At 44.3% G+C, this 21,067-nt stretch overlaps 2 protein-coding genes across 16 annotated transcripts in view; both read right to left on the reverse strand.

Moving 5' to 3' along the window:
• Positions 1-506: 506 nt before the first annotated feature.
• Positions 507-8,966, reverse strand: rbm24b (RNA binding motif protein 24b). Of its 2 annotated transcripts, XM_027014310.3 has the most exons (5): positions 8,273-8,958; positions 7,808-7,931; positions 7,195-7,249; positions 6,785-6,844; positions 507-2,875 (listed from the first exon to the last, which is right to left on the reverse strand). In XM_027014310.3, exons 1-5 carry the CDS (start codon positions 8,438-8,440, stop codon positions 2,563-2,565), a joined length of 720 nt encoding a protein of 239 aa, XP_026870111.2. In that variant the 5' UTR covers positions 8,441-8,958; the 3' UTR covers positions 507-2,562. The 2 variants fall into 2 exon arrangements, with proteins under 2 accessions (XP_026870111.2, XP_081575462.1); XM_081719336.1 differs by lacking the exon at positions 6,785-6,844 and having other exon boundaries at positions 8,273-8,966.
• Positions 8,967-9,461: 495 nt separating this feature from the next.
• kif13a (kinesin family member 13A) overlaps positions 9,462-21,067 on the reverse strand; it is a 56,914-nt gene continuing 45,308 nt past the window's right edge. For 4 of the 14 annotated variants that reach the window (XM_081719339.1, XM_081719365.1, XM_081719368.1 and 1 more), the window contains 17 exons: positions 20,757-20,889; positions 20,450-20,596; positions 19,771-19,803; positions 18,286-18,385; positions 17,649-17,775; positions 17,423-17,478; positions 17,140-17,264; positions 16,661-16,837; positions 16,362-16,454; positions 15,941-16,093; positions 15,499-15,576; positions 15,321-15,371; positions 15,113-15,239; positions 14,642-14,811; positions 13,495-13,617; positions 11,701-12,694; positions 9,462-11,108 (listed from right to left, as the gene is read on the reverse strand). In XM_081719339.1, the coding sequence (XP_081575465.1) occupies positions 10,969-11,108; positions 11,701-12,694; positions 13,495-13,617; positions 14,642-14,811; positions 15,113-15,239; positions 15,321-15,371; positions 15,499-15,576; positions 15,941-16,093; positions 16,362-16,454; positions 16,661-16,837; positions 17,140-17,264; positions 17,423-17,478; positions 17,649-17,775; positions 18,286-18,385; positions 19,771-19,803; positions 20,450-20,596; positions 20,757-20,889 (2,827 nt within the window). In that variant the 3' untranslated portion in view covers positions 9,462-10,968. The remainder of the gene's footprint in view (positions 11,109-11,700; positions 12,695-13,494; positions 13,618-14,641; positions 14,812-15,112; positions 15,240-15,320; positions 15,372-15,498; positions 15,577-15,940; positions 16,094-16,361; positions 16,455-16,660; positions 16,838-17,139; positions 17,265-17,422; positions 17,479-17,648; positions 17,776-18,285; positions 18,386-19,770; positions 19,804-20,449; positions 20,597-20,756; positions 20,890-21,067) is intronic. The other 10 variants (XM_081719360.1, XM_081719363.1, XM_081719350.1 and 7 more) reach the window with 9 other exon arrangements.

Genomic DNA, 21,067 nt, shown 5'->3' on the forward strand with positions numbered 1-21,067 from the left:
CTCTGGCACTTCTTGCCCTGTGAAGTGTATGCCCTAGAACTGATTCAGTGTGCTTAGGAAGTCCACACTGGGGAATTAAGTCCCATCCCTAACAGTGTCTTTTTAGCAGTGTGCTTGGCAGTGACTTTTTCCATTGCTCCATTGCTATGAGTCACCACGTGCCAATGGCCTTGTGACGATGAACATGAGCAATGTACACATTGAGGAACACACACACACACACACACACACACACACACACACATTTGTAGCAGGCTACAGATTAATGGGTAGAACAATTTATAAGTAAGTGGGAGTAAAATATCAGCTCAAATATGTGGTGAATTGATCTGGCCTTGACTTGTTCAACACTGATTGAACAACATTCAAATTTAATGTCTGTCAAAATATGCAGGTAGAGCTCATTACCATATTACAAAGTGCTGTTTTTCATGATGTCAGAGTAACACAAAGGCAGCCAAATCATGGCATGTTTTATGAGGTTATAAAAATTCAGAAAAAGCATATAAAATATAGCATTTTTACTCAATTACTGCAATGTTAATTAAAACATTTCTCTCATTATACTGGCACCTTTAATAAACCTTTAGTGTTCCTGTAGTTCACTGGGTACAGGAGGTAGCACAAGGTGCTTGTAACAAAGTCATGGGCTTGATCCCCAGAGAGAACACATGCTGTCTACTGAAACATATATATATATTTATGTTGTTCTGATAACATATGCCTAAAATATGCAAAAAAAAACAAAAAACCCTAGGCACATTTGCACATCAGCTAACACTACAAGACCTTTCATGGAGCATGAAGTCATGATTGTTGAATTACAGCGTAAAACAACACAGGAGTTCAGGCAGTACGGTAAAAGGAGCCCAAACATTTCTCTAGCCATAGAGGGATAGATTCTACTAATACTACTATTAATATTTTTTGATGAAGCATGGACATATTGAATGTTTTTTCCCACTAAAAAAAATAGTTTTCATAAAATATGTTTAGAAATTCTTATTTTAAAAAAACTACAATTCAGATGGAAGGGCTGTTTTATTTCCAGATATTCTTCATGTAATGTATCATTCAAGTATAAAATTGAACCCCCATTTGTAAAGAACACCTCCATCACAAAATGATGGAAAAACAAAGAAATCACACTCACAGTTGCACATGCACACAGTTCAGCAGTGATGGGAGGGACTCCACGCGTTGGCAAGCAACAGGGCATACTAAAAACACGCGTGTCATTGCAATATACAGACATCATCATACACTCCTATACAAACCCGTCAAATCCAAATGTGTATTTCAGCGGCATTGTATAGAATCCCATATCTTATGAATATAAATGAACCATTTCTCTACCACGGACCCGAACTGTGTTCAGCAGGGTGACATCTAAAGTTTAAACATCGGCTTACAGCTGTTACTGCGAAGCCACAGGGAGCAGACATTTTTCCAGAAAATGTAGTTCCACTTTTGTCATCCCTAGTAGCTGTAGCACATGCAAAGGAGCATTTATCCCTGGATTTGTAAAGCACTAAATGCAAAGACCTTACTCCTGTGACATATGGCACTGTAACCATAGAAACAGTTTCTGTTTCTATGATGTCATAGGCCAGCTCTGCAACCCACCAGTAACTAACACCTACACGCTGTAGTGTTGATGGTCATGTGAATGAAGTTTCCGTCATGTATATGAATAAGCACGTGTAGGTTTAGAAGCGTGCTGTGGCACCAGACTCACAGGAACGATCCCTAGAATAACGCTGCAGAAACGTCTCAGCTCTCCAGGAGATCACCACAGTGTCTGAAGTTGTTTTGCTCCTAAATTTGCAATGTTTACAACATTCAGTAAGAAGCCAGCAATCTTGCCTCTAAAAACATATAGAAATATGAAACATTACTGTGACTGTCAACACGAATTAGTTTTTAAAAAGCAATATAGTACTCAAATCCTTATCAACTGGTAAAGCAAGCACTCTTTGTAACAGTTCAAATCTTTTAAGAGATGATGCTTCTGGGAAGCTTCCCTTAACAGTCCAGTGGCACGATAAATAGTGTGACACCACTGGTGAAAACAGAACATGGATTCGCCTTATTAAATAAACACAAACAAAATTTTTAAAAAAACACAAAACAAATGGATAACAGTAGACACAAGCACAGAACAATTAAACCTTATTTCTGTCCAATATCACCACGATGATCTTTGGTTGAGTTGCAGTACTGTCAGAAATGTCCCCCTAGCACACTTCCAATCCACTCCCACCGGCACTATCAGGCCATAAACTAGTCTCTTCATCCCCTGCCTCCTCTTAAGCCAAAGACGCATGAACCCGACATTCTCCAACAAACACCAACAGCCTAATGATGCCATTTAGGAACTGAGGCACCAGATGACCCAGTGTGAATGGGGGAAAACATTCTAAAAACTCCCCAGCAATCTCACAAGTGGGCATGGCACACCAACCCAACAGATGGGTTTGCTGGGTTTGTTCCTTGGTGAATGCTGGGTCTGCGTGCTCCAGTTTTACGTGTGCTCAGGCTCCTCCCTCCTGGCTCCTCCCCCTACTGCATACGGTCTGCCTGCAGCTGCTGCTGGTACTGGCCAAACGCAGCTGCAGCTGTAGACGCCGCCACCGGGGCAGGGGAAGACAGCGGTTGCTGCACGTAGCCGTACCCAGCCGCGGCGACGTAGCTGGCAGCAGGCGAGGCGGCGTATGGGTACTGGTCGAAGGTGCTAGCGGCCGCGGAGTACTGCGCATAGGCACTGCTGTAGTCCAGGTAGGAGGAGGCAGCTGAAGCAGCCGTGGTCTGGACATGTGGGATGACGACGCTCGGCTGGACGAAGGCCTGAGGGTACACGTAGTGAGTGGGAATCCTGGGGAACATCGCACACACACATATACGTCAGTAAACATCATTCCCATGGAGACACACACTTCACATGAGAGGGCACATCCACTCAGCAGAGGGATTATAAAACAATTGGGTTGCTACTGTATAGTTTACATGACAGTTACTTCATCCAATATCCAAGCATACAGTGGCATGAAAAAGTGATTGCCCCCTAAACCTAATAACTGGTTGGGACACACTTAGCATTTGCGATAACTGGCCATGAGTCTTTTACAGCGCTGTGGAGGAATTTTGGCTCACTCATCTTTACAGAATTTTTGTAATTCGGCCACATTGGAGGGTTTTCGAGAAATGAACCGCCTTTTTAAGGTTATGCCACAGCATCTCAATCACATTCGGGTCAGGACTTTGACTAGGCCACTCCAAAGTCTTCATTTTGTTTTTCTTAAGCCATTCAGAGGTGGACTTGCTAGTGTGTTTTGGATCATTGTCCTGCTGCAGAATCCAAGTGTGCTTCAGCTTGAAGTCACAAACAGATGGCCGGACATTCTCGTTCAGGATTTCTTGGTATACAGCAGAATTCATTGTTCCATTTACCACAGCAAGTCTTCCAGGTCCTGAAGCAGAAAAACAGCCCCAGACCATTACAGTACCGCCACATTTTACTGTTGGTATGAGGTTGCTTTTATGAAATGCGGTGTTACTTTTATGCCAGATGTAATGGGACATACACCTTCCAAAAAGTTCAACTTTTGTATTGTCAGTCCACAGAGTATTTTCCCAAAAGTCTTGGGGATCACCAAGATGGAGGGGCAATCACTTTCACACAGGGCCATGTAGATTTGGATTTTTTTTACCTTTAATAATAAATACCTTCATTTAAAAACTGCATTTTGTGTTTACTTGTGTCATCTTTGTCTAATATTGAAATTTGTTTGATGATCTGAAACATTTAAGTGTGACAAACATGCAAAAAAATAAGATATCAGGCAGGGGGCAAACACTTTTTCATACCACTGTACATCCAATCATAAATTCACTCAGACTCAAAAAATACATTTTCAGAATTTAGAACAGAACTTTTAAAAAATATGCTACATTTGGAAATAGTAATGCAACACTTAGATGCAACTTGTTTAGACTGTCTTGCATTTAATACACAATCTATTATAATCTATTTTAATGTAGCGCTTACTCAAAAAACACCATTTATTTCACGTTTTTAGAAAGACCCACCTTGTGCTTATCTGGTCATAGTTTATCAGGCTCAGCAGTTGTGCTAGATTTTTACTCAAGAAATTTTCACTGCCAAGCTGAGAGTGGTCTATTACCCAAAATATCCAGCTAACAGTGCCCCCTGTGGGCAGACCCTGATGACTGGTGCTGGGGGCGATATCTAACACAGACCATGCACAGCGCCAGACGGCCTACGGACTGTCCACATACAAGGTGATTCTTAAACAAACAAAAAGGTAGGTGAGATAAAAGTGATATGATAATGCCTCACAAACATGGCAACCCTATTTAATTGGCAAACTGAGCACTCTAGATCACATCTGAACAACACTTTTCCACTGAAAAGTGCATCAATGTCCAGACAACAAACAAAGCAGACAACACTCCTATTAACTGTAGGAGACAACTATTGAAACATTATGAGAAAAGGCTTTTAAAATAAATGATAGATATTTTGTAAACTTTTACTTTTTTTAAATACTTTTTAAAATATACTTATTTTTTAAAACTATACTTCTACAATAAGTAGGACTTTAAAAGGATTCTTCCAAAACCAGCAATAGAAACTGCACCAGTAACACCACCAGGAGAGCAAACTACACCAGTCCAACACACCACCCCCCAGACCAAACTACACCAGTCCAACACACCACCCCCCAGACCAAACTGCACCAGTCCAACACACCACCACCAGATCAAACCTACTAAAATGTGTCTCTATGCATTATTTTGCACTGGAGCTTAGTAGAACAGTATGGGTAATTCCTTTGTCCTGTAGCACACACACTTAGAGTCAGGTCTCCATTTCAGCACACACAGCTCACCCTAATTAAACAGCTGAGCATTAGTTCAACACTCATGGCAGCAAGGCTGTCATGGAGTTCACAGTTTATTCTCACCATTTGTCTCTCTGTCTCTCTCTCTCTCTCTCTCACACACACACACACACACCACACTGACTTTCTTTCTTCTGCACATGTGTACTCACCCTCACCCAGTCATACTCTCTCTTTAACATCCCCCCGCCCGCCCACACACACACACACACACACACACACACACACACACACACACTCTAAGAATGTCAGGAGGGACTACGCCGCGTCTCCTCTACTGAAGCACACAGGCCGATACTCCCAGCCCTGTTTATCTGCTATAACACCATAACATGCAGTCTCACACAGACAGAATAAGGTTCTACCTAAATATTTTTACACCCAACTTTCTATTCATCTATCTGTCTGTCTCTCTCGCTTCCTCTTTGTTTGTCTGCCTTTTGGGATGTCTAATTATTATCAGGCCAAAACATTGTGGGTTTTAACCATGGCAGGCTTTTCCAGAAAAGTCAGTCTGATTTCATGGCAACTGAACACAACTGCAAAGAGCAGTTCAGGCTTCGACTGCAGCACTGTTCATCTCCAGCCCAGAATGTCAACAGCCAATAAAGCCACACATAGTAACAGGTAATAGCGTGCTCTCTGGCTGTGGAGACTGAGGACAAACTCTCTGTGCAAAAACAGAAACCCAAATCCCCATCCATGCATTCCAGGGTTAAAAATACTGCTGTCACTGAGCTCATGCACTAGCTTGCTCCGCGTTTTCCTGGGGTGACCCCTACGATCTGTGGCGCTTAAAGTTCAAGGCTAAATAAGGCTGCTTTCTGAATCCCAGGCGCAGAGGAAGGCGGTTCTCTGAGGCAGTGGCCCCTTGTCAGTCCTGCACCTCGCCCCTCCCTCCCCACCTGCTATCCTCCCTGTGAGAGGAGAGGCAGGCAGGCATCACAACAGAGGTGCGACAGCTGCTCTGTGCTCAGACCCTTTTAGATCAGGACTAATTCACGCAGTCATGGCGGCAGGGGCCCGCACGTGCTCTGCCGGGCACACGCAGGCCCCTCCGTGAAGGTCAGTAAAACTGGGTTACGCACAATTATGCAAGGCTTGGCCGTCAAGTTAGGGCTCCCTGATGAAGGTTATATATTTGAGCTTCTCATGATCCATGTAAACATTGGAGCTTTTTAGCTGAACTTTGAGCACGTTGGGTTTTATATTACTTGCTTTATTTGATTACTTGTTGGATGTGATCATCTATCTATACTTTCTTCATCCTCATTTTGGTCTATATGACTGATTAGAATTTAGAGACACTTTTTCACCATAATTTTCACCATAAATAGGTCCCATAATTTTTTTTAATTATGATTTCAATGGTAAAGCGGTCATGAAAAAGAGAAAAAGGACCGATTAGTTTCTACGAACACCAGCAAAGGTAAGAGGAAGAGTTAAAAGACAACGGATACAACATGCAGGCCATAAGCTGTGGTTGGTTTTGGGGTGCACTACCCAAACAAATAAAAGAAAAGAATGAACATCTGCTCCGGACTGTGCCAGGCACAGCCAAACTTAAACTCTCCAAAGACAACAGCAACAACACCCATGCTGCAAATCACAATAATTTTCATATTGTGCATGTCTACTAGCAGAGTTTAAAGTAATCTGTGCAAAGCCGACCTGAGTTATCCCACCTAACTGCATAGGCGCGTCTTATGTTAAGCGTGAAGCAGAATGCCAGATCAGAAAAAGACAGGCTGGGGGATGGTGTGATGTCACATGCTCATTTCTGACAGTTTGTCAACAATGCAATTCGCAGTGACACGCAAAGAGAAAAGACACACACACACACACACACACACACACACCTCATAACCTGGCGGAAAGGGGAAGGATACTGTAGTTGGGTTTGAACATCCTCACTATCTCTAAGACACAGAGAAAATAACAGCATTTATGACACAAGCAGTATGACATTTGCTTTAAAGGCACATTTTTCTCTATGAAAAGACAAGTAAAATAATGAATAGGAATAACAAAAGTGCAAAAGTCATTATAAGCTACATGTGTGAAAGTGGTAAAGTTCATAACTAATCATTTCTCCGAGTTATGGAATGGCATTTGATCATATCAATGATGTGATGACATACTTCCTGACCCCTTCATTATCTGGCCCATAGCATGACACCCATAGGGTTCAGCATACTGCTAAAAACGCATGAAACATTTACAACTAGACAATCACATCAATAATTTGCATTTTTATAACTCCACTTACCCATAAGGCCTTTGGATAAATGTTGGTTGCATCTGAGCAACACCAAATGAGAACCCTGGAGAAAAAAACAAAAAACAAAACCCACACACACACACACACACACACACACACACACACAGAGACAGATTTATTATTGTTACATGACACTAAGAACATCTGTCCTTATACACAAAACAATGAGTGACACTTCCTTTTCCTGTAAGCCTAGATTGAAATCTAAAATTTAAATCCCAGCCCTGAGGAACAGAGCCCAGCTAATCATCAGGGCCTTTGTGATCTGCATCAATCGGATGCTTGCACAAGCATAATGCAATACCACTGTTCCTGTTCCTCAAATCCAGTCCTGGAGGTCTACAGCATGGTACCTGTGATCCTACAAACCTGCTCTGAAGATACCTGACTCATCAATGAATGATCAAGCTCAAACGTCCTGAGGGAAGACCCAACACCGATAGACTCCCTGATCCTGCAAGCCTGGATCTGAAGGACTCTCAGTTGTGTGTGGTGAAGATTGTTCGTTGTCTTTTTATCTGTGCATTGGTTCTGAATGCAGTTTAGGGGCTCCATGATGTTCTCTTCCCTGAGGTGTAGCCTCAGCACATTGGGTTCTTACCTGGCTGCATGATCCTGGGCTTGGCTCCCAGGTAGGCCAGATTCACGTTGGCCTTCCGGCCATCAATGATAGGGTTCGGGTCCTTACATGCTCTCTCTGCTGATGCTCGGTCTGCCATGGTCACCTGATCATGGCAGACAACCATAAAACCGATTTCATGCTACTACAGAATTTTGCTAACATTATGTAAAGACAATTACAGACTGTGCATGTCTACTGTTATTGCTAAGACCTATATGTATAAATGAGTTAGTTTTACGGTTATTATGCAGTTGTGGCGTTTGAACTACTGCCCAAGTAATACAATTTTTCATTCTTATTTTGAATAGGAAAGTAAATAAATAGATGACAGTTTGGTCAATAAAATGAATATGCACAATGCTTGTAGGGACAAAGAACACAACCATAATAATGTCAATGCTAGAGTAACCAACAGCGGCATGACACAGGTTACACGAAACTTACAAAGCCATAACCCCTGGACTTTCCAGTCTGCCTGTCCGTGATAACGACAGCTTCCTCAATCTCCCCAAACATTTCAAAATATTTCCTGAGACTCGAATCCGTGGTGTGATAGGGAAGCCCTCCGACAAAGATCTTGGTGTAAGTTGTGTCCGTCTGTGAGGTGTGCATCCTCCGCGCCGTTAGCGTCGACACAAGGCGAAAACGGTCCGACAAGAAGTGCTTTAAGTCAGCAACCGATCCTGTCCTTCACACGGTCCGACAAGAAGTGCTTTAAGACAGCAACTGATCCTGTCCTTCACACCGACTTAAAGCAAAAGTGCAACAGCAATACACAAAGTCTTTGTTCCGAGTTAGATAAAGTTAAAAGTACGTGTTTCCAACGCTAAATTAAAAGTGTATTCGTCCCAGTAAACTTCATTCCAACTTCGTCTTTGACCGTTTCTGTCTCAGCTGAGGACTTATGGAAACTCCCCCCGAACGCCCCGTCCTGACAGCTTCATGGCGGACCCAACCACAATTTATCACACAAACGTTAGAACAGTCGCACCGCCAATATTGACAATTTTTTGGTTCTGTTAATTTTATCTAAGATGTATATTTTTAGCAATACAAAAAAGTCTAAGTGGCGTATTATAAGAGATTTTAATTTGACATTTGAACATCTGTAAATCTTACCGTCTTGGTGCTGGTAGCGTTAGGGCTACGATTAGTCAGACGTGGGTGAGCAGCCTATGGAGCATATGCACGATTCTAAAATGACAGATGAAAACTGAAATGTCCTTAGTACATTGTGAAGAAAGTAGCACAAATTTGTAGATTTTGTTCTACTTTTGGGAACTATTCATGCTCTTCCATGTCACGAAACAAACGAACAAAAAACCCGAATCCTCTGCATTACTGCATACAGCGTTTTCTGACCAAGGCCAACAGATTATTTGGTTATATTTGCCCATATAGATTAACACTCAGTATATTATTTATTTTAAAAAGTCTAATTCAACATAACCGTATTTACAGATAGGTCTACTAAAATAAGTGCTAGGAATCTTTCACTTTTCCTTTCATGAGGAAAAGTGAAAATAAGGAAAAACAAATATTAACGTTAAACAAAAATATCTGACATATGCAAAGTACTGTTTTGTATAGACAAGTGCGTGTTTTGGACGCGTAAAAACAGACACAGAGGAACTTCATCGTGTAAACGTTGTATTCTGGAACATCTTTGTACCCTTTTTTGTACATTTTGTAGAGATACAATATAAATACAGTTCTGTACATTATATATGTTCAAATACATTTATATGTACAACTCCTCATGAAGGAGAGCAGCTTAGTTGTCTTATAAAGTAAGGGCTTGTGTCTGTTTCATCGACACGTAATTACAGTATTACAATCCACTTCCATGAGTCTAACCGTTTCAGAATTATTCAGGCAACGAAAGTTGTATGCGTGTCTCTCCCAATTCCTGATGTCGCTCAACTCCTCTTTGTCCATTCCAACTTATAAAATATATTCATTTTTTTGCATGAGTATTAAAAACTAGCAAAATACTACTCATTATTTAAACAAACTGTTAAAAAAAAACAACATCGCCAGCATAGCTGACTTGGAAAGGTGAAACAGGTCAAAGCAACTGAGAGACGTCGGTCACCCGCCGGTCACACACGCTGTAGTGTGAGCGCATTAGGCGTCTTTACTGCCGAGGCGTAACAAAACCAAGGTGCTTCATGCATCCGATCTCTGTACAGCGTTCCGATCCGATCACAGTACAGAGTTCAGGTTTTTTCACGGTCTCACGGTGACCATCGAAGGCGGCGCAGAAGTGAGCATTTGTGAGTGAGCTAAATACGCGCCCAGGCCACTCCAGTGCAAGCGCGCAGTGATTCCGAAGCTCATTGCGTTTTTTTTTTTTTTTACAGTACTAAGAAAGCCAGCAATGCAACACAAAAACAGGCGGCGTGCTGTCGAAGGCACCAAAACTCAAAATCTACCACAATCTTAGAAGTTTTGATGTGTTTCTGGCGATTAAATCAGAGATATGGCACTTAGCGAAAGTCAGAACCTTACTCTCCGCAGACACACACACACACACAAACTAAAACAAAATATTTCAGTTTTAACAGCAGATTTGCCATGTCTTTGGTAACACCTGATATAATCACACAAAGATAAAAATGTTAACAATAACAGTAGTACATTCTCAACTTCAATAGAGTTCCATATTTAGCCTTCATGAAAGGACACTATCATTAGCTAAACATTAGGATTAATAGTTTCAGTCATGTTAAAAGTGGTAAATAAGCCAAAATGGAAATTTCCTTGAAGGATGAGCTTAAATCATGATATAAAATTGTGCAACTGTGCATTTGACATTCAGAGAAGAATGATGGTGAAACATCTTACATTTGGGGAAAAAAATACACAGGCAATATTTGTCCAGGGACAACAAAAGAGAAAGAGATGGAAGGAGAGTGACACAGAGGAGAAAACAGCACACAAAACCAGCAAGAGGAAGGAAGGAGCCCATACAGTGAAGGAGAGAACCGGACTGAGAGAACAGACTGCCTCCACATCAGCTCTGATTTGTGACGCTACAACTCCCAGCTGAACGGTGGTTTGTGAAGTCCGTTCCGGCAGTCCACTTCATCGGGCCTGGGGAAACGCCTTCCGTCCCATAATGCATCTGTGGTGCAGCCTTACAGCAGTAGCGGATGGGGCTGCGTGTCTGAGTCCGTGGACGGCGGGCCCCTGCTGAGCCAGGAGGGCCTGACAAACACACCGTGTCCTGTGGCGCAGCGGAAATACACCCGGCCCCGCACCGTGCCGTTGTGCTTGCCTGCGTGGAAGAGGAGGTGGCGTTACACAAGTCCCCCGCAGACGCCATGGCTAGATTTGCATCCTAATTAGCAATGTTAAAATTACAGGGGTGAAGAAGTCCTTTGAAGATCATCTACTTTATCAGTCCAGATAGTGATTTAATAGGGAGCTGCAAGACTCTGTGAGATGAGATGAGTTTGATCAACTCTTTAGTTAATGTAAGTTAATTACCTGTACTTAAATCTGCTCTATTTAAGCTCACATATTGGTTCACAGGCAGACGGGCTTCTCTTATCATAAACATTAGCCTCAGTCATTAAATGTTACATGAACATGGAACACGGTTACTGTCAAAATAATGTATACACTGCCATTAAATCTCATTTTTTATTTCTGGAGTGTTGTTCCTCAAAATCCCTGATGGTAATGTTATTCTAAGAATTTCCTTAGACATGTTCCAGCTTGTCTGCGAACCCCGTAGAGCCTAAACACTGATGTGTATGATCATTCATGGAAATATTCTGATATCTTGATCATATATGCTCAGCCCTAAATGAATCCACCAATATCAGCCAACCCACCCAGCCGCACTACCCGTGTAGTTTACATACCTACGGCATGGTCCAGCTCCACTCCAACCCAGATGCCCTGGGCAAACTCGACTCCACCCACGTAGTGCACCGTGCCGCTCCTTGCTCCCACCCACACCTGCTCCCCAGGGGCCATCCAATCTGGAAGCTGGGCCACAGGGCCACCCTCCTCATCCTCTCCCGAGGGAGCATGGCATGTTTTAGCAGCCATTTCTGTCTCTGGGCAGCTGTCATCACCATGCGGTTGTGTGCTGGGTGTGGGAGAGGACAGAGAGACTTTCCCATTCTGGAGGTGACACGGTGGGGCGAAGACACAGTGGTCAGCGTGTGCCGGGGGCGTCGGGGAGGCCTGCTCGAGCCTGGCACATGTGTGTGACCCGTTCGGCTCCGTCTGCCACTCAGACTCGAAGCGGCCCAGCTCCTCTTCACCAAAACCGTCACCGGCGCCTTTGAAGTCACTGAACTCCTGGCTGGTGTTCGCGGCTCCTGCGCTGAGCTGCAGCGAGCATGCTCTGTCTACGGAGGACGCGGGGCAGCGAGGAGAGGTCGGGCCGGGGCCGGATTGGGTGCACGCTGCCCCGCTTAAGGCATGTCTGGTGGGCGGGGGGGCTCTGCATGCAGGGCCAGGGTGCTGCTGGTGCTCGGCAGGGTCCCTGGAGCCGACGCTTAGCTGGTCCGAGCTTTCACTGCCTGTGAACGGCGTGTCTGACAGCGTGGCGTTGGAGGCGCTGTGAGAGAAGTAGCCGCTCGTGCAGCTGCTGGCCGTCGGGCTCCGCGGGACTTCCTTCTCCGCTCCGCAGCTTTCATGCACGCCCGGCGTGGCCACGGCCGATGACAAGTCTCCACCCCTGCACAGAGCGGCATCTTGGCCCTCCAGACTGGCGTTGTACACCTCGAAGTTGGCAAAGTCCTCGGGGATGTACAGCTGGGCATTCGGGTGTGTGAGAGAACTGAGGTCTGGAACACTGGCATGGCCGAGGCCCTGGTGCAGCTCAGGCTCCTCCTCCTCTGAATCCTGGACCAATCATCCATGGCCAGACATGAAACAAATCACAATGTAGTGGATTTGACACAACTTTGCTGCCCTCTTTCACCAAAGCCTTAAAGGTCCTGCATCCATTTCCCCGTTCTTTAGTCACTGCCAATTTCATTCATTAGTAACAACTACAAATGCTGACTGAGTTTTTAGGTACCTCAGACTGTGTTTTAATATTATGGCATTAAGTGTTATTTCGATTGCAAATCATGGAGTGCTTTACAGAATGGGTGAATTATTAGATTGAAATGGCATATTAAGTGTGACATGAACACATCAACCATGCAAATAGTGACAAATAATCAATAAACAGACGTTAATGAATGCTGTTATCCAACTCTTTGTTGCGAATTTACTGTTTGAAGATAAAACATTCAAGTTTTAGTGATGGTGTTTTTATATTATTTATGATGAACTTCAACACTTTATATTTTTAAAGGGATCAATAAACAGGGGAAAGGCTGTATTTTCAGAGCACTTAATAAATTCCTTTAAATTTATCAGTGAGTCATCACCAATTTGTACAAAAATGTACAAAAGATCTTCCATTGTTTCTTGTAATCTTATAGGGTATCTTCTGGGGATTACAGTCCTGTGTTTTAGATACTGTTATGAAGAAACAATAACCATCTATTTTTGTTGCTGTGTGTGTTTAGACGAGATGCTTTTCAATATTTTCAACGTGTGTGTGTGTGTGTGTGTAAGAGAGAGAGAGACTTACAGCAGTGTGACTCTGTGTCCTGTGTGTGGGTGTATGTGTGTGTATGTCTGAAACTTACAGCAGTATGTGTTATGATGGGGGTGTGGTTTGTCATGCTGTTGTGGCCCTCACTCTGGGCCCGGGGGCGGGGCCAGCGACCCCCGTAAGCCAAAATTGAGCTCTCGACTAGCCAGCGCATGCTCTGCAACAGGTGCAACACACACACACACACACACACACACCCAGAAACACACAGAGCATGCAGAACAGCGCATACAGGCAGATGCAGTTGGTAGCTGATGGCAGTAGTATTAGTGTTAGGTGAGGCTTAGGCATGCAAACATTCCTGCTTGGATTCCAGCCACATATACAGCCTATTCTGAACAGGAATAGAAACTTTACAACATATTTTAAAAAGCCTGGTTTTAATTTACATCTTAAAGGAGCAGGGCATGGGATCACAACAACAATCTGGCTGTTTATATTAAAGTAATTTCCATTTTTGTAGCATTTGATTGGATTTACAAAAAGCTACTTTAGAAACAACAAGCGCTTTGGTAACAAACGTCAGTGAAACTTTCCAATGAATTCAAATGAATGGCCTCTTAAAGCAATAGCTCAGCCAAGAATGAAGAATGACTAAAAATTAGCAGCCAGCAGTAAATACATTTGCATAACAGTAATTCCCTTTCCTCTGGCTCCTCATTATTACATTATCAATTTGATTGGACCATTCTTTGAAAGTCATTTTGCAGCCCATGCACTTTTAATAGTAACCAATCAGTAGTTAGGAGCGTAACACCATGCTGAGGAATCATCTGATTGGCTGGGGACAAGATTACATTGTACAAGCCAACACATTAATCTCTGCTGCTATTCACGTTTAGCACTACATCCTGTTAACATATTTATATTATGCCTGACATGTCAGGTTATAACCATTTTATTTCTGTTAATGACAGATGGCACTAGGGCGTCATGCGGTGTGACATATGAACTGAAAAATACTGGTTTAGGTGGAATGAACTGGTTTAGGTGGAATATTTAATTAGAGATGGAGAAACGCAGCAAGGAAATTATGTCTGTGATATATGCATAAATTAGTGTGTGTATGCACATGTGTGGGTACCTGTATGAGAGAGAGTGAGTGAGAATGTGAGTGAATGAGTGAGTGAGAGTGTGAGTGAGAGAGCGAGTGAGAGAGAGAGAGAGAGTGTGAGCTTTACCTCCTGTCCCAGCAGAGGACGGGCCTCCAGTGAGCGTTTGGCTTTGTTTTCCTCCCTGACGGGCATCAGGGCCTTGAGGAACTTGGGCGGCTGAGGCGAGAGACCCTTGAACGGACTGGAAATGAAGAACGTGGGGCTCTCGGGTACGGACCCTGCACAAGAGCCATCTCCTTATTTCACATCCAACACACAAAGGCCACAGAGTGACACACACTGTATTCGAGAGGTGTGGTAGTTTTATGTTATAAAACAATAACATTGAGTCAGTTTATGTGCATGAACTGTAGAATGTCCAAAAAGAAAAAAAAGGTTAAAAAAAAACAAAACAAAACATTAAAGCTCTTTAAAAATAAGGAGATTTAATTGTGACAGAAGCGATGTATGATTTTTATGAATTTTTAAAATAATTCTTCATTTTTATGATTGGTTTCTCAAGAGAGCTACGGTAAACGCCTGTGGTGGCACACTAACCCCCATGGGCGGCGGCTGTACCATGATTCTCCCTGTTTTTGGCGGGAGGGTCTTTTGCGGGGGTGGAGGAGACGCCTGCCTCGGAGAAATGGCAGTCCACGGTATCCTGCTGAAGCTCCCCTGGTCCCTGCAGACAAACGCAAAGTGTGAAAGTGGAATTTCCAGAGCTTTGCCTTAAACATGGATAGGAGGAGGAGAGATTGCACACCTTCACGTCCTCGTCCTCACAGCACAGAGCATCCGACTTACAGCATGAGGTCTGAGACACCAAGCACAACGGGATACATCTCAGGGGAATTTACACAAAGTGCTCCCATGTGTAGGTGTGTGTGTGTGTGTGTGAGTCTGTGTGTGTGTGTGCTGGTAGAAGGTCAAGTGTCTCTTACATGCTGGACATTGGGAGTGCTGAGGCTTCTCCGTATGTGTCTGCTTTTAACTGAGAGTGTTTCTTTCACCGTCACTGCCTGTCAAAACACACCCACACACACCCCCACATAAACACATACACACACACACACACACACACACACACACACACATGATTCTGAGGGGATCACAGGACTGTTATATGGACCAGACTCTCATATCAACTTCTTCATTTCCCAATGAGCCGAGTGCGTGCGTGTGGGCGCGCGCGGGCGCGCGCACATGTGTGCGTGTGTGCGTGTGTGTACGTGTGCGTGTGTGTGTGCGAGTGTGAGTGTGTGCGCATATGTGTATGTGTGTGTACGTGTGTGTGTGTGTGTGTGTGTGTGTGTGTGTGTACGCGCGCGTGTGTGTGTGTGTGTGTGTGTGTGTGTGTGTGTGTGTGTGCGCGCGTGTGTGTACCTGCCGGAGTCGTTCCAGACACAGGATGTTGGCCACCTCCAGAACTCCTCGGGTGTATTTCTCGATGTATGTCTCCCCATCTTGTGTCTCCTCAGGCTCCCCCCGTGCTGCCATCAATGCCAGCGTCTCCCTCTCCTCTGGCTCCTCTGAGGCCTGTGTGTGTGTGTGTGTGTGTGTGTGTGTGTGTGTGTGAATATGAGAAATGAACAGTAAAATATGGTGTAACGACAGTGATATAAGCTAGTCCTCTTTTGGTTCTTCAAAAGCCTTGATTTCCAAATGACTACTTAGAATCATAGGGGAAGCAGGTTTCAAATGCAGGTCTGAGTCTACCATGAAAGCTATTCAGATCTGATTTTACACCAAAAGTGAATCCATCAAGACTTGATCTCTCAGCAAATAAACACGGCTTCTTCTTCACCTTTGGGATGTTGGACACGATTTCATAGGTGGCGCCACAAGAGGGCAGCATGCTTTTCAAAGACATCCGCCTCTTCAGACTCTGCGTGAAGGTCTGCAGTGAATCAGAAGCAGCATGTCCTCAGTACAGTATTAGTATGGGACTATGAATAAACAAATGTGAACTGTTCTATTGTGAATAAAACTCAGTTTGAGCCATTTTAAGACTCTGCAGTCACCCTGGCTGTGGGCGTATCCTGCAGACACCTCGGTCTGCAGGCGTCTTGCTAACACCTCAGACCGTGGGCGTGTCCTGCCAACCTGTTTGTTGTAGATGTTGACAGCAATCCTCTTGCGGAGGACGAGCTCCATGGAGGCTGGGTGGCTGAGCTGCACCGTCGCCTTGACAATCAGGTAGATGCGCTCACCACTGGCGGTCACGCGGTTCAGGTAGATGGAGTCATGGATGGAGGAGTCCCACGAGCAGGTCGCACACACCTGGAAGACAGAGCCACTGAATGGCAAACAGCCCCGTCCACAAGACCAGCCCAGATTCCCCGTTCTCCTTGCAGGGCTCAGCACCAGCTCGGCTCATCCCATCACGCTAACGTCACCAGGAGTGTAAGTGTGTTACATCAAAGAATCAGCCGGCAAACTGCTGCCTTTATTCGGCGGAAAAACGTCACCGATCTGTGAAGAACAAGGGCTCCCCTGGACATCTGAGAGCTGTCCCCCGGGGTGTGCACCATGATGGAGTCTGTGTGTGTCTGCGTGAGCGTGCGACGGCCGGGGAGGTGCACCTCCTCGCTGCTGTGTCTGACGATGGGTAGGTAGAAGAACTGGCTGCCATGCTCTTTGGGGAGGATGGAATTGATCCCGGCCGCGTGGACACCCGGGAGCTGCTCACTCACTGTCAGATTATCAGCTGGAGAACAGCATGCTTTGAATCAGATACACTGCAATGCAGAACTGCCTTTAAGTTAGAAAAGACATTCAAGATCCCTTTGAATAAAAGCACAATATCAATCATTTACATCCCAAAGACAAATTTATGCTTAGCAAAACAAAGTGTGGTCATTTTACCGTTGAGGTCCAGAAAGAGAACAGGAATGTGGGCTTCCATGCCAGGAGAGGGCACCCTAGAGCAGTAAAGGGGGGTGGTCATTAAATGAGTGTGGTAATTAAATGATGAGTTAGCTCCAGTTGCTTCGGGTCTGACAGATGACTACACTGTGTTCTGCTGAGGCCAATAAGGACTTGTGTCCAATACCCTGGATTGAGTGTTACGGTTGCTGGCAGTTGTTCCTACCCTTGCGCAGGTGCCCCGGGGATCCCGCTTCCTGGCGCTGGGACCAATACCGCGTTCCGCTCCTCAGTAAGCCCCACCCACTGCTCTACTAACCGCGCCTCCCTCTCCACATCCTCCTCGGACTTCTCTATACACAGACACACACACACAATCAGGAAGATAAAGTTATTACAGGGTGTGTACTGACAAAATTAAAAAGCAGAATGGAGAAAAACTGAAAGTTTAAAACAGTAATGGTGAAAGTGTAGAATCAAAGGTTTAAAAAATGGCTCAAAGATTACGTACAAAAACAAATGATACACGAAAGTGTGTCGCTTGGTTAAATATGAAACTAGTTTGAGTAAACATGAGTAAACAAGTGTGTAGCTTAGTTAAATATGAAACTAGTTTGTGTAAACAAGTGTGTAGCTTAGTTAAATATGAAAGTGTAGTTTGGACAAATGAATGTGGTTTGGGCAAATACGAATGAATGTAGTTTGGGTAAATATGAAATTATATAAATATTAAATACAAGTATGAAAAGGCTGTAGTTTGGGTGAGTAAAGGTGAAAACACAGTGTAAAAGTGAAAGTGTACATAATGAAAAGGAGAAGGATAAGAAGAGAAATACGTGTGTCCCGGGATGGGAAAAATCCACCTGATTTGTTAATGATCTTCTTGATCTGCTCATCCAGGTACTCGCGGCGTTTGATGAGGGCATCAGACCAACGCTCACGCACACAGTTCAGATCCTCTTCCTGCAGAGAGACAGGTCTGGGATCAGTCATTTTATCCCTGCAAGCACTCATCTGAACATCCTTCATATCCTTAAGCAATCCCTTAAAGGAATACTTTACCCAAAAACGCTAATACAGCTTGTAATCATTTCAAACCGAGAAGGGTCCGGTTGGAGTTATGCAAATGTAATGCAAATGAAATCATGCTGCTTCCAACCGGCTGTCATTGCATTTTTGTGTGATGTATTCCTCGCAAACAAACAAAAACAAACAAACGTCACCCTCATACAAAAGGAAACACGAGGACTGAAATCGCAGCACTTACTTTAAATACAGCAACAACCCATATCCATACAAGAGCAGGTAAGGCTTAGAGGAACAGGCTGGCTTTTCTTTTACCCCAAATGCGGTTGATCAGCCACATGAACCAGCTCAACTCGAGCCAGGGCTGTGCTCATGCTGGCATGCACCTCACACACTGCTGACTTGGGAGTAGAACCTCCCCTTGCTTGCTAGCCTATGTTAGCCACGTAGCACCAGTGCAAAATCCAGATAGAAAATCTGCCTTGGCTGATCGACTACATCTGGGATAAGAGGAAAATTAATATAGTGCATATTAATACAGTAACCCGCCACACACCAAACTGCTGTTAGTAAATAAAAATGATACACGCGCACAAAATGAACATGTGAACTCCGGTATGGCGGTTTTGCACGGATGAGGCCAGTTTCACCCCCTTTAGTAGAAGCACTGTGATTGGATCATGTCCAAATGCGCTCTCCCATGCAGTGAGCCATGCAGCCATGCGTGCAGCAACGAAGCTCGCTCCCCAAGCATCCTCTGCCCCGGGCCCAGCGCAGGGGTGTTAGCGCAGGCCACACACACCAAGAAAAGCAGCCTGCTTCAGGCCTGCATAGTGGCCACGTGGTTCACGCTGGCTGGGGATCTGTAGAGAGCTGGCCACACCGACATGGCCTTGTTAAGACACCAGCTGCAGGAACTAATCCTCATTGCCCCAAAGTTATTTGGACACAAACGTAACAAATTTGCCTTTGAATATTTTGGAACTTTGCCTTAAAAAAAGAAAGATAAATGTTGGCTATGGTTATTTCAAGCCTTAGCCTTACAAAGCCAACATTACATTACTAATAGCAATTCAAACAAAAAAAGGTATGGGAACCAGTTAGTGAAATGTGATGTGATCCCCGCCACTTCACATGGTAGCATTTTTGGATGAAGTATTTCTTTAATCTGTTCTTTTTGGCTTCACTTAGTACTTTGTCTATCCTCGATGAGCTTTTGGCTTTACTCAGCAGCGCCCCCTGGCTGTAAGTGGACAGGTAGCAGCTCATTCGCATCATGCCTGTTTGAACAGCGAACAGGAGCAGGCAGAGATAGTGTGTACCTGATAACTATCCATATCGTCATCCTCCTCCTTCTGCCAGGAGAGAACACATGCTCCGTCACCCACACACTGTCACACACACTCCATTACCCAATTTTTGTCACACATACCCTGTCTTACACACGCACACACGCGCACTTGCTTGGCTAGACAACAACCCTATATACTCTGTTGGTGCATTTCCCTGTTCTTCAACCTAAACACCCTCAGAAAACAAGCTTTTAGCACATTAGATCTAGCACATTAAATCGGCATAAAACAAGAAGTCTTGCCAAAAGAGGTGATTGGATGTGAACTTTCTAGAAATGCCCTGTTTAGCTTTTACACCTGTTGGTCTTAAGTTTTTTTCCTGCATCCAATCAGATGTGGCTATCAAGTTCATGAGGATCATACAAGCCGCTGCTGATTCAAGCCTCCTGGATTTGCTGATGTATGTCTCTTGGTTTAAGGTTCAAAGTTAAGTTTGTCAGACTTCTTGTTTCACAGCTGGTATTTTGTGGTTGTGTTTACACCTAACTGTAAGTTTTATATTATTCCTATTATAAGTGAATATGAATGCTGTGTTGTTTTATCCCCTGCACTGCTTAGCTACAGTTAAGGGTAGTAAACAAAAGTTGTCTACCTATACAGTTAGTTTAAATGCATTTCATACGGCTCACACACACACACACACACACACCTGATAGCTGTCTAGAGGTCTCTGGAGTTTGGTTGAGCGGGCAGAGACACAGCCAATAGAGACAGACAGAATGGCTTCCACTAACAGTGGGAGCGTTCCAGAATGCTGAACAGGTTTAACAGTCACTTGCAGTCTCCGGGAGTGACCCTGGGAAATGGACCCCACACACACACACACACACACACAGAGTTAATAACCTGTAGTGTGATATTGTACATTTATATGAGTGTGTGTGTGTGAGAGAGAGAGAGAGAGAGAGAGAGAGAGAGAGAGAGAGAGAGAGAGAGAGAGAGAGAGAGAGAGAGACCTGGCGGATCTGGAACACCCCCCCTGTGCTGATGTCTCTGGTGGGGTACAGCTCCACAGAGGAGTAAACACCCTGCTCATTCAGCTCCTGGATGGAGACCCACAGTTCAATCCTACGGGACACCTCACTCCACCTTGGACAATACACACACACACACACACACACACACACAAAAAAAACCCCAACATGACTGCATTTCTACATACAGCACTAAAATCCACAACAGGATAATCTTAATATAGAAAGTAGTCTGTTCTGCAGAGATATACCAAGCACGAACACACACACACACACACACACACACACACACA

Source organism: Electrophorus electricus, chromosome 1 (assembly GCF_041902795.1).
Source record: "Electrophorus electricus isolate QZ-2024a chromosome 1, ASM4190279v1, whole genome shotgun sequence".
In the NCBI taxonomy this organism is placed as follows: domain Eukaryota; kingdom Metazoa; phylum Chordata; class Actinopteri; order Gymnotiformes; family Gymnotidae; genus Electrophorus; species Electrophorus electricus.